This window comes from Staurois parvus, unplaced genomic scaffold (genome assembly GCF_062004578.1).
Source record: "Staurois parvus isolate SC_StPar_1 unplaced genomic scaffold, SC_StPar_1.0 ptg000715l, whole genome shotgun sequence".
Lineage (NCBI taxonomy): Eukaryota > Metazoa > Chordata > Amphibia > Anura > Ranidae > Staurois > Staurois parvus.
Genome location: NW_028318511.1, coordinates 5,063,355 through 5,079,646, shown reverse-complemented (window position 1 = coordinate 5,079,646; position 16,292 = coordinate 5,063,355). Strand labels below are relative to the sequence as shown.

The 16,292-nt window shown below is 42.1% G+C and overlaps 1 protein-coding gene across 1 annotated transcript in view; it reads left to right on the top strand.

Annotated features, from left to right (window-relative positions):
* Positions 1–9,434, top strand: part of LOC149445624 (uncharacterized) — a 114,638-nt gene extending 105,204 nt beyond the window's left edge. The window contains exons 48-53 of the mRNA XM_089653507.1: positions 163–282; positions 2,226–2,321; positions 6,442–6,567; positions 7,236–7,275; positions 8,403–8,526; positions 9,090–9,434. Of these exons, the coding sequence (XP_089509633.1) occupies positions 163–282; positions 2,226–2,321; positions 6,442–6,567; positions 7,236–7,275; positions 8,403–8,526; positions 9,090–9,315 (732 nt within the window). The 3' untranslated portion in view covers positions 9,316–9,434. The remainder of the gene's footprint in view (positions 1–162; positions 283–2,225; positions 2,322–6,441; positions 6,568–7,235; positions 7,276–8,402; positions 8,527–9,089) is intronic.
* Positions 9,435–16,292: the final 6,858 nt, after the last annotated feature.

Here is a 16,292-nt window from a genome sequence, read left to right as displayed (position 1 = left end):
AGGGAAAGTGAAGGAAGTTATATTGGTGAAATTATGCCTTTAAAATAATTATTGTTCAAATATAACCAATAACACCTGTGCTTTCTAGCTATAATGATAAACAGTACTGTATACTATGTGGTTGTATGCATGGTTAAGTAATGCTGCATCATATATCTACAGCCTGGAGCTCCAGTGTACTCTGATAAGTGCCAGAACTGTGTGTGTTCACAAAATGCCAGCAACCCTGCAGGGATAGAGATACAATGTACACCTGTACAGTGCAATGTACAGTGCTCAGTGGTAAGTACTGGTTGACAGCAATCTCTAGAGTCTAACATGTCTGCTATGAGTTCTGCAATTAACTGCTTGAATTACATTGCTTTGTATTTAAAGTTGCTCATAGTCATTACAGTTTCTAATTGATAAACCAATGGCTGTGGAGTAATGCACAATAAAACAGCCAAAATGATTGGGCAGGTTTGGACACTATTGTATTATATGGTCCTGGGGCAGTCAGTGCACAGGTCAACCCCTCATACACTTTCCATAACAGGCAGATATATTGTTTCTTTTAAGAAAAAAATTGGCCCAGGATACATTGTGGGACAATAGGACCATCCATGTACATCTCTGGCCATTATCTAATGTCTACAGCCAACTTACAAGGCAAAGTGAGAGAGTCTTTACAAAAAGGACCCTCCAACACACTGATACTCACCTTGCCTACACTCCCTCTCTGTTTCTTCCTCTGTTTTATCCAGTGACAATATCTAGTGCACCTGGGTATGGGGAGCATGTAACCTCTTTCCATGTGACAGTGCTAGAGTCTTGCAGCCAGTAGCTAGGTCTGTGTACTGTTACATGATAGAGAGAGTGGCTTCACCAATTCCCCATAGGGGTTAAACAGCCAACATTGGAGATTTTACTAGGTTATTTAAACCTTTTCATACAATATCAGTCTTGTATGATATGTTTGTAGCTCCACTCAATACTATAGTACCATTACTACTACCCCTTAATGCTTAGCTTCTCATAAATATTTTACAGAATAGCAGGATAATGCTGACCAACACCTATTTTACAATATATTAATTTCATTGTATTCCCGATGGAGCTATTTGCAACATGCAGTTAATAGCATGCTACCAAGCCATTAAAAATATCTTGTGGTAGACTCTTTTGTATACTGCTGCAAGAGTAAACATATAAGCATAATCTCCCATAGAGCAAATCTGGAGTAGCTCAGATGACAGATTTCTCAATTTGCAATTTTGGCTGCCATGAGCCTGTTTAATATTTGTACTCTATGGGACCTTTCTTTTGTGTAAAAATATCAGCTTGGACTATTGAGCTTTGTAAACAAGAACTTTTTCTTAAACAGAACAGTTAAGCATATCCTAAAAAACAAATAAACAGGAGCCAGGCTGGATATGTAAAATCTGAATTGTTGTATGTAATGTATCAGATTTGAGTCACTCGAAGTAAAACCATTTTATTTTTCTCTTCTGAACATAATAAAAGGAAATATATAAAAAAATATTCAATTCTTTTAAGAGTATATTTTCATGCTCTGAATCGTCTTTTCATGGCCGTTATCTAATACATTTATAAATGTACGGGAGAAGAATGGTTATGGTGAATCTTTGACAATGCAAGAAAACCATAATATATGCTCCAGCCTTCTAAAATCAGCAGCAATCAATTATTAAGGGTTGTTTCTGTAAGACTATACATGTGTGTAGTCATAATTTCAAGCATTGACAATGTCTTCAGTTTGGAACTGTGGGATTACAGAAGCAATTAAAATGAACTTCTTATTTGACCATCAAGGGACTCTGGTCCCCAGCAGCACATACTCACCTTCACTCAGCCTCCACTCCCCCTGCCACTCTATTCAGCCACCAGGAGCAATGTAAATACTTGTTACTTGTGAGTATGGAAGAGTAGTGCCACTGGTACTGTTACAAGGGGCAGGAAGACAGTCAACAGCGTGTGATCTCTGGCTTGAGCTTACACACGGCTGTTGGCCCTTCTGGCAGCTGAATGGAGCAGAGGGAAAGTGGAAGGAAGGTGAATATGGACATGAGGGGATAAAGGGAACATGCTGCATTTCTCTGCATAGGCAGAGCACAAATTTGTTTAAAAGCTAGCTTTGAGCATAGGAATACGTCCTAGTTCTGCATCTATGTTGTGTGTACTGGACAGATGCAAACAATTCAGTTACTGTTTATTATTCTTTTCAGGGCTTTGAGCTAAAGCAGAGAACCAGTGACTGCTGTGGAGTATGTGAACAGACACACTGTGCCCTCAGTCGGGATGGACTTGACCAGCTGATTAAGGTATGTATGTCCAAAGGATACCCAGTGCATGATCAGGGTATAATAAATGGGCGGATTGTAGGAAGTAACCTGGCAGCTAAAACATTTGTCCTAACTAATGGAAATGAATGTATAGCACTGCATTATATAATGCTCTCGCATGTCAGTACCCACTTTGAATAATCCCTATTGGCTAATTAGCATCAAAGACATGTATGTGTCAATATAGTAACTCCTCGAGCGCCTAGTCTACACCCGCCTATGCACTCACCTCAACGAGAACAACCTCCTCGATCCCCTACAGTCCGGCTTCCGTCCCCTACACTCCACCAAAACGGTCTTACTCAAACTCTCCAACGGCCTGCTAACCGCCAAAGCTAATGGCCACTATTCAGTGCTCCTACTCCTTGACCTATCTGCGGCCTTCAACACAGTCGACCACCCCCTCCTCCTCAAAAAACTACACTCCCTCGGCCTCAGAGATTCTACTCTCTCCTGGCTCTTGTCCTACCTGTCACAACGCTCTTTCAGCATTATCTATAATGCTACCACCTCCCCCTCACTCCCCCTCTCTGTTGGGGTCCCTCAAGGCTCTGTCCTCAGGCCCCTTCTCTTCTCCATCTACACCTCCTCCCTTGGCCAACTCATACATTCTCACGGCTTCAACTACCACCTCTATGCCGACGACACACAAATCTATCTCTCAACCCCCCACCTCACCCCCTCGGTCTCCGCCCGAATCACACACCTACTGAGCGACATATCAGACTGGATGTCGCTCCACTTCCTTATACTGAACCTCTCCAAAACAGAGTTTATTGTCTTCCCCCCAGCCCGGACACCACCCCCCATTGACTTCTCCATCACATCCAACAACGCCACCATCAAACCCGCCCTGCAGGCCAGAGTACTTGGTGTCATTCTGGACTCCAACCTATCCTTCCAGCCCCAAGTCCAATCTTTAACAAACTCGTGCAGACTCCACCTCAGCAACATCGCCAAAATACGCGCGTTCCTAACTCCAGAAACCACTAAACAGCTCATCCACTCCCTCATCATATCACGACTCGACTACTGCAACTCCCTCCTCACTGGCCTGCCTCGCTGCTGGCTATCCCGGCTTCAGTCGATCCTGAATACGGCTGCCAGACTCATTCACCTTTCCAACCGCTCCGTTTCCGCCACCCCCCTCTGCCAATCCCTCCACTGGCTTCCGATTGAGCAACGGATCAAATTCAAAATCCTAACAATGACGTACAAAGCTGTCCGCCATACTGCCCCGAACTACATCACTGACCTAATATCCAAGTACCACCAAGCACGCATACTCCGCTCCTCACAAGACCTCCTTCTCTCTAGTTCCCTGGTCTCCTCCTCCTATGCCCGCCTCCAGGACTTCTCCAGGGTGTCACCCATCCTCTGGAACTCTCTGCCCCAACCCATCAGATTATCACCTACTCTCCTCTCCTTTAGGCGCACCCTGAAAACCGATCTCTTCAGGGAAGCCTACCCCACCCCCTGCTAACTTGCCGACCTCCTCCACTCTTCCTACCACTCCATCCCCAACAGCTATCTCCTCCTGTGCCACCATCCCCTCCCTCCTAGATTGTAAGCTCGAAAGAGCAGGGCCCTCAATCCCCTCATGTTTTGCATTGTATTGGTATTGTTCTGTCACGTGTTCTGTCCCCCTTTGTAATGTGCAGCGCTGAGCGAAGTATTGGCGCTTTATAAATACTGTATAATAATAATATTAGTAGTAGCAATATCAAGGTTAAAGCTTCCCAAAGCTTTACATGTAGGCCTCATTCACATAGGCCTCCTGTTTTTGATTTATTTAAACACAGGAGAAATTGATCTGGAAAGTATAATGTTTGCTTTGTGTTTATATGGAAAATGCAACTGCCTTTAGATGCCTTTACATATAAATCTGTTTACATGCATTTAGGTGTTCTATATAGACTTTTCCCTCCTACTTTCCTCTTATCTTGCATTTCCATGGTATACAAGCATTTAGATGCTCTTAAGAGTAATCTTCTCCTGGACACAGATATTTCTATTTTCAAAGTGCATTTAAAATCATTACTATGTGCTATGTCCCAAAAATGCATATAATTAAATGTATGTCATTACCTGTGTGAATAAGGCTTTAGGTTCATTTTAGTCAAAAGGGAGGCAATATGGAGTTTGGAGAAGGGAAGGGAAGCCAAATGTATTATTATTGTTGTCTGGGTCCATGTTGAAAAGATTTCCCCTAAATTCCTATTCTCTCTGACCACCATCACTTGGACAGGAAGTGAGGGGAAATCTCCCCATTGTGGACACAAATGTTTTTAACAATTATCCATGCAACAAAAAGTTGGTTTTGTAGCTCTTTGTGTTCCTGTTGGGGAAATATTTTGCTACTTCCTGTTCTGTCTGACACCCATTGGATAGAAAGGGAATGAAGGGAAATCCCCTCAAAAAGAAACCAAACAGCAATAAAGTTGACAGGGGTTCTAATGCTTCCAAATTCTATACAAATCCCCAAAAAGTTCTGTTTAGAGATGGACTTTCAAGAAAACCTTTGCTGAGGAAACACTGTGGGGTTGATTTTTAAAGAATGTCCATAGCCATTTGTCCGGTAAAAGTGCATATAGTACATACAGTATATCTGTTATGAGCGAATGGGGCAAAAAAACAAAAAGAAAACTAATGTAAAAAGACCATATACTGTACTGTTCAATTGTAAGTTGTTGATTTTAAATGGAAAATGCAGCATTTGGCCGCTAGATGGAAGCAAATATCATAGTAATTTCCTATAATGCTTAGCCCCATCTAGTGGCTAAGTGAGGTATTTTCTGTTTAAAATCAATGATTTATAATTGAACAGTACAGGTTATAGCTTATTTATATTTGTTTTTGCCCAATTGTCTCAACTTTCACTGGGCGAATGGCTATGTATATTCTTTATAAATCAACCCATATATTTGTAGCACTCTCCTAGATAGGTGCTAGGATGTAGATAGTTGAGTACAGCACAATATGGCCTTCTGCTTAACGGGAGATTGTTAGGCAAATTTAGTGCCTCTCTCTCTGCTTAACAGAAGAGTTACAATTGTTAGCTGGTTCATCCTGTTTGGCAAGTCCAGCCAATTACAGGGAGTGGTGCCCATGAGCATGCTGGGTGCTAGTATTTATATTCAGTAAGCATACGGGGTCTGGGTTCCTCTTCATCTGAGAATGGAGTTTCAGCCAGGAAGGCTTGCCTCCCATGGCTCATGCTGCGGGGAGGCCTTGGGTTGACAACCAGAGGGCCAGAACGCTGAAATCCAGGGTGCTTCTGAGAGCAGACTGAGGGGGATGTCTACAGATCCTGTCTGGTATCACACAGCAAGGTGACCTGCAGCAAGTGCCTTGTAAGTACAGAATCCAAAAAGGGATCCTGGGACTTGTGCTGTTTAAGCCCCCTTGGGACCTATAGTCAGCGGCTGGGTGTAAGCTAGAGGGGACACTGGCTGGTGTCCAAAAGAGCAACTGCCCATTTTGTTCTGCATTTGTACAGAAGGGCTTTGCTCCATTCTTTGTGCAGTCTGCTTCACAGTTCTACTAATAGAATCCACAGATCCACTTTGAGAAAGCTGTCCAAAACTGTGAATAGTTCATTTCGGAGTATCCTACCATACAGTATCCCTTCCCTATCCCAGTTCTAAAACTAAATAAAAACAACAAAAACTACAACCCATAAACTGACCATTGGAGTAACAAGTGGAAGTTGTATGTACCTGGTTATAGGAAATACTGTGTGTTTGGCTGTGGGTGAGGAATTGGGGGAAAGTCTGGGCAAGATACCAGCGGCTCTTACAGGGGTAATGCTACATACACAGCATATAGGTTGCCATTAATAACCACTTTTTTTGAATATTCATGTTCTCTGACTTGTTGATCTAGTGTCTTCACTACTTTTTGAATCTTTGACAAGCAACACACATGCAGATTGGGAGCTCTGACTTTCTAGTCCGCATACTTTCAGATTAGTGACTGAAAAATACTGTTGAAACAAGAGACAGCTAAGCATCTAGCATTTTCAGGAGCAGGTCAAAAACAGAAACCTCTATATTCCTCTCAGTACAAGGATCTTTTATTATCATTTCTTGTTGTTTAGCCTGGAGAAAATATACGGTCTGAGGATAACTGTACAATACACAGCTGCACTATGATCAAGGACCAGTTCATCACATCCGTCTCAAGCATTTCCTGCCCAGCATTTAATGAAGAAAACTGTCAACCTGTAAGTACAAATGATCTAGTTGGTGACATGTACTATTGCCTTTTCCTTGTAACTATATGGATTTTTGCAAAGATGCACTCGTCTAAGCGGAAAACTGTTTTGCAGCCTCTGAATTTATTGCTGCCACACTGTTTCATTAAAAAAATGTGCGGTATGCAGGGGCGGACTGACAACTCATGGGGTCCCTGGGAATTAGGGGATCATGGGGCCCCTGTGTCCTGCCCACACTCAAAGCACTCCCAAAAAAGGCTACAAAAGGTACCAGGAGCATTTCATGGGGCCCCGTACTGACCCCGGGCCCTTGGGCAGTGCCTGAGTGCTCGAATGGTCAGTCCGCCCCTGGTGGTAAGTAACAAGAGTGAGTGGATCAACTCACTCTTTTAAACAAAGGCTCCCTTCACATTGTTGACTTGCAATAACTTACATTGAAATGATTTTTTTCGTATGTTACAACAATGCACAAGTAAAACATTGGATTGTCTACAGCAATTAATAGGGAGACTATCTGCTCTGGAGAATGATTGGGAATGTGAAAGAGTGATCCTGTGTTTCTGATTTGTTGAAAAGACCCAATCATACCAGTTTAGAGCTAGATTATGTATTATCTTATCCCTTCCACCTTATTTGTCATATCATCATAATTTTTTTTCCTTATTCAAATATTTTAGGGAACAATTGAAGTTTTACCCAATGGCTGCTGTAAAACATGTGAGTATTTCATTTTTCATAACTGAAGGGTCCTGCTGCATGTTCCAATCACCTGTATTTTATGTCTCAGTTTGGGGACCACAGTGCCATGACTTTTTAGGCAGAAGGCTCCTGGTGCAAGGGGAATAGGGAGTCCACACTGAATCTGAGTAAAGAATCAGTGTAATTAGAGTAAAGAATCGCCTCCTGCATTAGAATCTTCTACACCAATATATCATAGGCTTTAGTGGAAATTACACCACACTCAAATCTCAGTAGCGAAAGATAATAACCCGGTTGCCGATAACTCTATTGGATAGGCTAATATTTGCAATCTTTATGTAGCACCTGGGGAGGAGAAAATGGGAATACTATAGGACAGCTCTGAGTCTACTGAGGCTGCTGACAACACATCCAAAATGGCTGGGCCCTGCAGCAGTCTCGGGGCTTTTGGATGTCTACACAAGTTTTATTCCTGTGTACAGGAATAAAACTTGACTAAAATACGTTAAGGGTAGCTTCACAACACCCTTCTGTGCTTTGGCCAAAGTGCAGCTAACCCATGTTTTTTCTGCAGGTTAGAGCTCTGCATCCCCATAGACTTCTATTATATCCTGTGACTTTGTTATGCTTTCTGAAAACGCACCAAAACCGCAGAGCATAATAGAAGCCAATGGGAAAGCACAGCTAACCCAAACAAAAACTGCGGGTTGCTTTGGCCAAAAAGCAGCCATGGCAGTGAGAAGCTGCCCTAAATGCACATATAATCTTATGGAAAGATTGTTGTTGAAATGAATGGCCTGTTGATGTGGTCTCTTTAGATTAGATGGTTAATTGAGCAGACACAGCTTCTCTAGCCTGCATCTTACATCTCATACCTTTCCGCAAATCATTACACTTAGAGAATGATGTCCCTGAAATATTGCAGGGCTTAGGCCCTGCTTGGCAGACTGGAAATGTTTATGAGTTGCACTGGCTTGCTAAATTTAGGTATACTAAGTATACTTATAAGTAATTTAAGTATACTAAAGTTATACTTGAAGATTGTGTTACTCAATTTTTTAAATCTTGGAATTAAAATGGTAACTGCGGTCAAATAGTTATTGACATTGTAGGATCAATTATTAACCATACAATTAATCATACAGGTATTGAGAAGAGTAAAGGATGCAAGTTGTATCAAGACTTTGATTATTTGTATGACAATAATTGTCAGTCCAGAGAAAAAGTGACGATAGCTCGGTGTGAAGGATTATGTGAAACATTGTCTGTGTAAGTAACATATTATTTTAAATCTTTACATGAAAATTATTTTAAGATGATAGCTCATAAGCATTTTTATATTTTAAATACAGTCTTAGTTTTGCAAATACAAATTTCATACATGCTGCACCCATGACATGGTATTCACACTATCCACAAAGCCTGATACATTTTGTAGATAGAGAACATCAGAAGTTGTTTAGTTATACAATCTCTCTAAACAGAAATCTAAAGAGATTGGGGAATGGGGAGGGGGGGAAGTGTCACTCCTGTAAATTTTTCAGTTATGTTTGTGCATTCCAGCTTCAGCAATTGAGCTCCGTAAACTACATTTATTTTCTTGCAAAACCATTGAAAATTGTCTTGAAGATGCATGAAAGGGACTTCATCCACCAGCTTGTCTCAAATTAAAATAAGAAATATTCATAGTCATTATTTTCTGTTTGTCTGAATATGCAGTATATACTGAAAATAAATAAATAAATATAACATGATAAATACAAAATTAAAAAGTATGCAAAACAATTTTAAGTCCTTGACTTCTATTTTTAAATTCTCCTTTATCTCTTTAGATACTCTGCCGCTGCCAGATCCATGTCCCACACATGTTCCTGTTGTCAGGAGGTGAGGACCAGCAAGAAAAGAGTGATGATGCAGTGTGCTGATGGAAGTCAAGTGGAACATGAGTACATTGATGTGGAGGAATGTAACTGTGTCAGCACTGACTGCATGGCAGCTCAGTCACCTGCCAAAGTCAGACGTTCCTTAAAGGAACGCAGAAGTTTGCGTTTGTATTAAGACAGAAGCTTTCGTAGAGAGTGAAGAAAGTCTCTGCAAACTAAAATGCAACTGTTACACATATGTTTTCATTCTTTTCCTTTTGCACCTGAAAAAATAAAGCAGTTTTTCCCATACAATGTAGTATCATGTCTTCCTGTGTGCATAAAAAACAAAACAAAGATATTTACATGAAAGCAAAGGAAACAATACTTACAGATGCCCACGTTTTAATTTATCAAGTCAATGCAAAGAGCTAGGCCGGCCATAGACAGTTTGAATCTCAGGTCGTTTAGCAGGAACCTGCCGAGGTTCGGACTGTTTGTGGGCAAGCTGATTGATCAACCTGGGTACATCCAGCCTGCCAGATTCACTTGTGATGATAGTTGCTAGCAATAATCACTGTCCTCTCCCAGCGGGGACAGCTTCCCACTCGGCCGGGAGAAGACAATTGCTTGGCAGGAGGGATTCCCCTGTTGGTACTGTCTGTGCTAATGTGGGAATTGTGCACATTTCTTTCCTGGAACCCGTGAGTTGCAGGAAAGAATTTTGTACTGTCTATGGCCTGCTTCAGAAATATGCATCATGTAAGTGTGATATTGAAGTCCTTGCATAGTACCTGAACCAACAATGGCAGGAAGATATAGAGTACATGTTTATACGGCAACTACTGCACTAGCTTTGGACTTGACAAAATATATAGGCAGCATTTTTAAAACAGTTACGCATAGTTGTTAGCGTTTCAAAATAATTAGGAAGGAACAGGGGCGAACTGACAACTCATGGGGCCCCTGATGGGGCGGACTGACAACTCATGGGGCAATAGGGGATCATGGGACCCCTGTGTCCTTGCCCAAACTCAAAAAAGCCTATGAAAAAGGTACCAGGGGCATCTCATGGGGCCCCCTACTGACCCCGGGCCCTCGGGCAGTGCCTCAGTTTCCAAATGGTCAGTCCGCCCCTGGGAAGGAAGCCCAGAGGGAATTATACAGAAAAATACAGTGTGTGTAGTGCTCTGAACTCGGAAACACTTTAGGGCTTGGTCAGTAAAGTGAATGTTGCTTCATGGCATAAGGCTCATAGTGTATCACCTTTACTTGTTTTATGTTGCAAAAATTGACAAAATAGGGTCTGGGGTACACTGAAGGAAAAGTGCGAATAACATAATCCCCATCATTGGTCAGTAACAGTAACCAAAGTATTATTGTCAGTTGCTTAATAACCTTCAGCATTGGTGTCAGAAGATGCAATTATAACATGCTAACCCATCATTTTTTATTGGTGGTCAGTGACAGTAATGTTAACCTTTCCTCTTTTATTGGTGATGAGTAATGTTAATTCACTTGAAAAAATATATAGGCAGCATTTTTAAAAGAATTACGCATCGTTGTTAGCATTTCAAAATAATTAGGAAGGAAGCCCAGAGGGAATTATACAGAAAAATGTAGATGATTGGTGTTCAGTGGTAGTAATCGTAAGCCTCCAGCCCCCTTATTGGTGGTCAGTGATACTAATCTTAAAGCCTCCTCCTTCAGTGTTCAGCGTTTACTTACCTAGGCACACTCCTGTGCTGCTGCCTGAGATCACTCCACATGATAATGTTTGTGCTATTTCAGTGATGGGTGCTGGAGTGCAGGCAGTGGAATTTAGAAATATTTTGATGAAAAATACTGGTGTGGGAGACAAGTTTGGAACAAGTATAGGTGTAGTATGGTGAAGTATAGTGGAAGGGGTTGCACTGAGACTGGAATCCAAACACTCTAGTCTCAGTGTGCATGTTCAGCCCCTTAACTAGGACAATTGTCAGCTCTGCAGCCAATAGCATCATAGCAACCTATTACACATTCCAGGCCCTATTTAGCTGCCTGATGGGATATTCCCCAGCCAGCAGCTGAAGTAAAAAAAAAAGGGGGAAGATATTGGCTGGCTGGCATCATTGCCCAAATATGACCATTGCCATATTTGGGTAATGCCATCATCATGCCAACATCCCTGTCCCTTTGTTAACTTTCTGCTGTTGGCTGGGGATTCTCCCTTCTGGTAGCTGAATGGAGCTGCAGATGAGTCTTGCACAGGGTTCTTTGTGCAGAAAACTGTCAGAAAAGTGCCCCACTCTGAGCCCTGGCATCTCTCTATATACCAACTACAAACTGATCTTGGGTACCTAGGCTAAACTTTAGCATAAAAAAAATATCACTGAGAAAAATAATCTATCATTTAAAAAGGATCACCATAAGCATTTCAACATTACAAAAATTGCAATAAGAATTGTAGGAGCGGGATCAGGGCAGCTAAAATAGACCATGAGAGATACATAGCAGAAGAAAGTAAAAAAAAAGTCCCCCCAAATTACAAAAAAATATATATTAATAATAAAAAGGCAAGATCATAGCATATTGGCCTCATAAAAGATACTGATGGGAAGTTGGATACAAGGAGAAGGCAACTGTAATAAATACAATCTTCACCTCAGTTTTTACGAAGCAAAAGGAGGAATGTAATAAACAATACTATATTGTTAGTCCCGCAACGTGAAATGTACCCTTGCGGCTAACAGATACCAGTGTTCCAAAAAGACTTGAAAAACTTATTGTGAATAAATCACAAGGGCCAAATTGCTTACACCTGAGAGTCCTTAAAGAACTTTGCTGTGTTATAGCCAGTTATTCCTAATCTTTAAAGACAGCTTCTTGACAGTTATGGTACCAGCTGACTGGCGAAAAGCTAACTCAGTACTATTCAAAATAATATATATCTACAGACCAGCTAAAATAGCATCAATAGAATGTAAACTATTGGATGAGATGATAAAGGACTATGTCCAGGAATTTGCTGAAGAAAATAGTATTGTCAGTAGTAACCAGCATGGATTTAGAAAAAATCGCTCTTCCCAGACCAAGCTGTTAACATTCTACGAGGTGTGTGGTAATCTGGATAGAGGAAGGTCTGTGAATGTGTATCTGGATTTGCCAAAGCATTTGATACCATACCTCATAAATGCTTAATTTTCAAATTGAAGACTGTTGGCATTGACAATAGTGTATGTACCTGGATAGAAACTGGTTGCAGGAGCATGTCCAGAGGGTGGTGATAAATAGTACAGTTGCAAGAAAAAGTATGTGAACCCCTTGGGATTACGTGGAGTTTTGCATGAATTGGGCATAAAATGTGCTCTGAACGTCATCTAAGTCACAACAATAGAAGAACACAGTCTGCTGAACATAATACTACACAAACATTAGATGTTGCCATGGTTTAATAGCACTTAACATGTAAACATTCACAGTGCAGGGAGGAAAAAGTATGTGAGGCCCTAGCTTAATGACTTCTCCCAGAGCTAATTGGAGCCAGGAGTGAGCCAACCTTGACTCCAATCAGTGTGATAATATTGGATGTGTTGCTGACAGCTGTCCTGCCCTTAAAAAACAGGTTTACTGTTTTGGGTGTTTTGGGTTTACTGGTTTCAAGAAGCACTGTCTGATGTGAACCATGCCTTGCAGAAACGAGCTCTCAGAAGACCTACGATCAAGAATTGTTGACTTGCATGAAGCTGGAAAGGGTTACAAAAGTATCTCCAAAAGCCTTGATGTTCATGTGTCCACGGTAAGACAGACTGTCTACAAATGGAGAAAGTTTAGCACTGTTGCTACTCTCCCTAGGCGTGGTCGTCCTGTAAAAATGACTGCAAGAACACAGCGCAGAATGCTGCATGAGGTAAAGAAGAATCCCAGAGTGTCAGCTAAAGACCTACAGAAATCTCTGGCACATGCTAACATTTTTGTTGACACATATACAATAAGGAAAACATTAAACAAGAATGGAGAACATGGGAGGACACCACGGAGGAAGCCATTGCTGGCCAAAAAGAATATTGCAGCACGTTTGAAGTTTGCAAAAGAGCACCTGGATGTTCCACAGCACTACTGGCAAAATATACTGTGGACAAATGAAACCAAGATTGAGTTGTTTGGGAAGAACACACAACACTATGTGTGGAGAAAAAAAGCCACAGCACAATAACATCAAAACCTCATCCCCACTGTAAAACATGGCGGAAGGAGCATCATGGTTTGGGGCTGCTTTGCTGCTTCAGGGCCTGGACGGATTGTTGTCATTGATGGGAAAATGAATTCCAGAGTTTATCAAGACATTTTGCAGGAAAACGTACGACCATCTGTCCGCCAACTGAAGCTCCACAGAGGATGGGTGATGCAACAGGACAATGACCCAAAGCATACAAGTAATTCAACAAAACAATGGCTGCAACAGCAGAGAATACGCCTTCTGGAGTAGCCCAGTCAGAGTCCTAACCTCAACCCCATTGAAATGCTGTGGCATGACCTTAAGAGAGCGATTCACACCAGACATCCCAAGAATATTGCTACACTGAAACAGTTTTGTGAAGAGGAGTGGTCCAAAATTACTCCAGATCGTTGTGCAGGTTTGATCTGCAACTACAGGAAACGTTTGGTTGAGGTTATTGCTGCCAAAGGAGGGTCAACCAGTTATTAAGTCCAAAGGTTCACATACTTTTTCCTCCCTGCACTGTGAATGTTTACATGTTATATGCAATTAAACCATGGCAACATCTAATGTTTGTGTAGTATTATGTTCAGCAGACTGTGTTCTTTTATTGTTGTGACTTAGATGATGTTCAGAGCACATTTTATGCCCAATTCATGCAAAACTCCAAGTAATCCCAATAGGTTCACATACTTTTTCTTGCAACTGTATATCTTCTGAAGCGTTGTAAGTGGAGTATCCCAAGGCTCTGTCCTGGGACCAATTCTGTTTAATTTGTCCATAAATGATATTGAGGTTAGTAGAAATAGTTCAATCTCAATGTTTGCTGATGATACAAGGCTAAGCAGGGTAATAACTTCACAATAGGATAGAGCAACTTTATAAGAAGGCCTAGATAAAATAAAGGGTTGGGCCACTATATAGCAAATGAGGTTTAATATAGAAATATAAAGTAGTGCACGTGGGGTCTAAAAATATGAATGCAGATTACTCATTAGGGGGAGTACCCCTGGGGGAATTGAGAATGTAAAAGGAACTGGGGGTCCTAGTATATTACAGGCTCAGCAATAGTATGAAATGCCAAGCTGCTGCAAGCAAGGCTAGCAGACTATCAGCATGCATTAAAAAGGGTATCTACTGAAGATGTAAAACGATAATTCTACCACTTTACAAAACTCTGGTTTGTCCATAAATTGATTATGTCATCCAGTTCTGTTCACCAAGCTTCTGGAAGGATATTCTGGAACTTGAGAGAGTCCAGAGAATAGAAACAAAGCTAATAGTGAAGCTGGAGGACCTCAGTTATGAGTAACGACTACAGACATTAAACGTATTACCCTAGAAGAGAAGAGACGATTAAGAGGAGATATGATTGCAATATAAAAATATCTAAATGGTGATTCTAGCAATGGAGGAAAACTATTCAGTCTTAAATATCTTAAGAAGACACACAGTAACTCAATGAAGTTGGTTGAGAAGTGGTTATGCCCTAAACTACATAAGGGGTTCTTAACTATTATAGGTAAAAATGTGGAACTCCCTCCCACAGTTGGTGGTATTAGCAGGGAGTGTAGATCAATTAAAAAAATATTTAGATGGACATCTCAAAGAATGCAATATACAAGGATATGGGAAGTGGTAGTGACATGAACACTGTCATATGGAGGGCCTAAAATCACTGGGAAACCGCTTTTAAAGGTAAATAGTCTTTATTGGACTCTGAAAACAGGCACAGAAATGTCTTTCTTCAGCCAAAATAAAGTAAAAAGTTCACAGTTCTGGTATAAAGAAAACCATACAACATGGCTCACTATCAGTCTCTCAGTCCCACACTGGGGTTTAGGATTCCCACTTGTTTCTGAGTACAAGACAAAGCGCAGGAGTTCAGCAAAATCAAGAGTCTAAGTCTTCACAGACAGCTGTTGCTTCATTCCTATTGCTTTTCAATGCTCTCTTTCGTGTGATATAACCTGTAATGAGGGTTTGGAGGTTCTTTCTTCCCAAAGCTCTTTGAATCTTTAAATCAGTTCTCTCCTCTCCGAGCTGCCTATCTTAAATCCCTCACCCCAAATGGATGAGAACCCCTAAGTACTCACCAATGTCTTCAAACCTCTTAAAGGGAACACAACCCAAATAGTGCGGAAATATACCTGCTGTCTAGGATACACACCCAGCCTGTACATATCCCTCCCCACTGCTTATACATGAAGGTGTCAGAGGCACTTTTGGACACCATATGTCAGGAATGGACTCAGCACTGGTGGTAGGACTCACCTGCCGTGTGGGCTGCAGTACCAGGGCTGACCAGCAGGTGCTCTCAGCAGCCAGAAGCTCACTCCAGGCAATCAGCCAACACCTGGGGCTGATTGCAGGGGGTGTATTTAAGGAATGGCCAGACCTGTGATCAGGGCCTTGGTGTATGTTTTCCCATGAGCCCCTGTACCTGGTATCCTGTGTTCCTGCCTCGTTGCTGACCCTGCTTGATCCTGACCTCTGCTGACCGTCTCCTGTTGAACCCCTGGCTTGCCTGACCATCCTTCTGCCTGATCCCCTGTACCACGCTGTCCATGAGTTACTGAACCCCTCTTGTGACCCTGACTATTCTCTGCCTGCTCCCCCTGTACCATGCTGCCCGCACAATACCGACCCGGCTAGTCTGACCTCGCCTACTCCTGACAGTCGCCCATCCATCCCGCTCGGATCGGGATCTGTCATCCCATCCATCCCGCTCGGATCGGGATCTGTCATCCCATCCATCCCGCTCGGATCAGGATCTGTCATCCCATCCATCCCGCTCGGATCGGGATCTGTCATCCCCTTCACAGCAGGCTCAACCCGGGCACATACCCTCAGCGGGACCCCTCTGCCACCGCCGGGGGTGCTCAGGAACGCGACCTGGTTTCAGTCTTGCACCAAGTCCATCCCCACCATCAGGGGCCCTGGTGAAAAGGCAGACTGGGACTTAGACTCTGCGT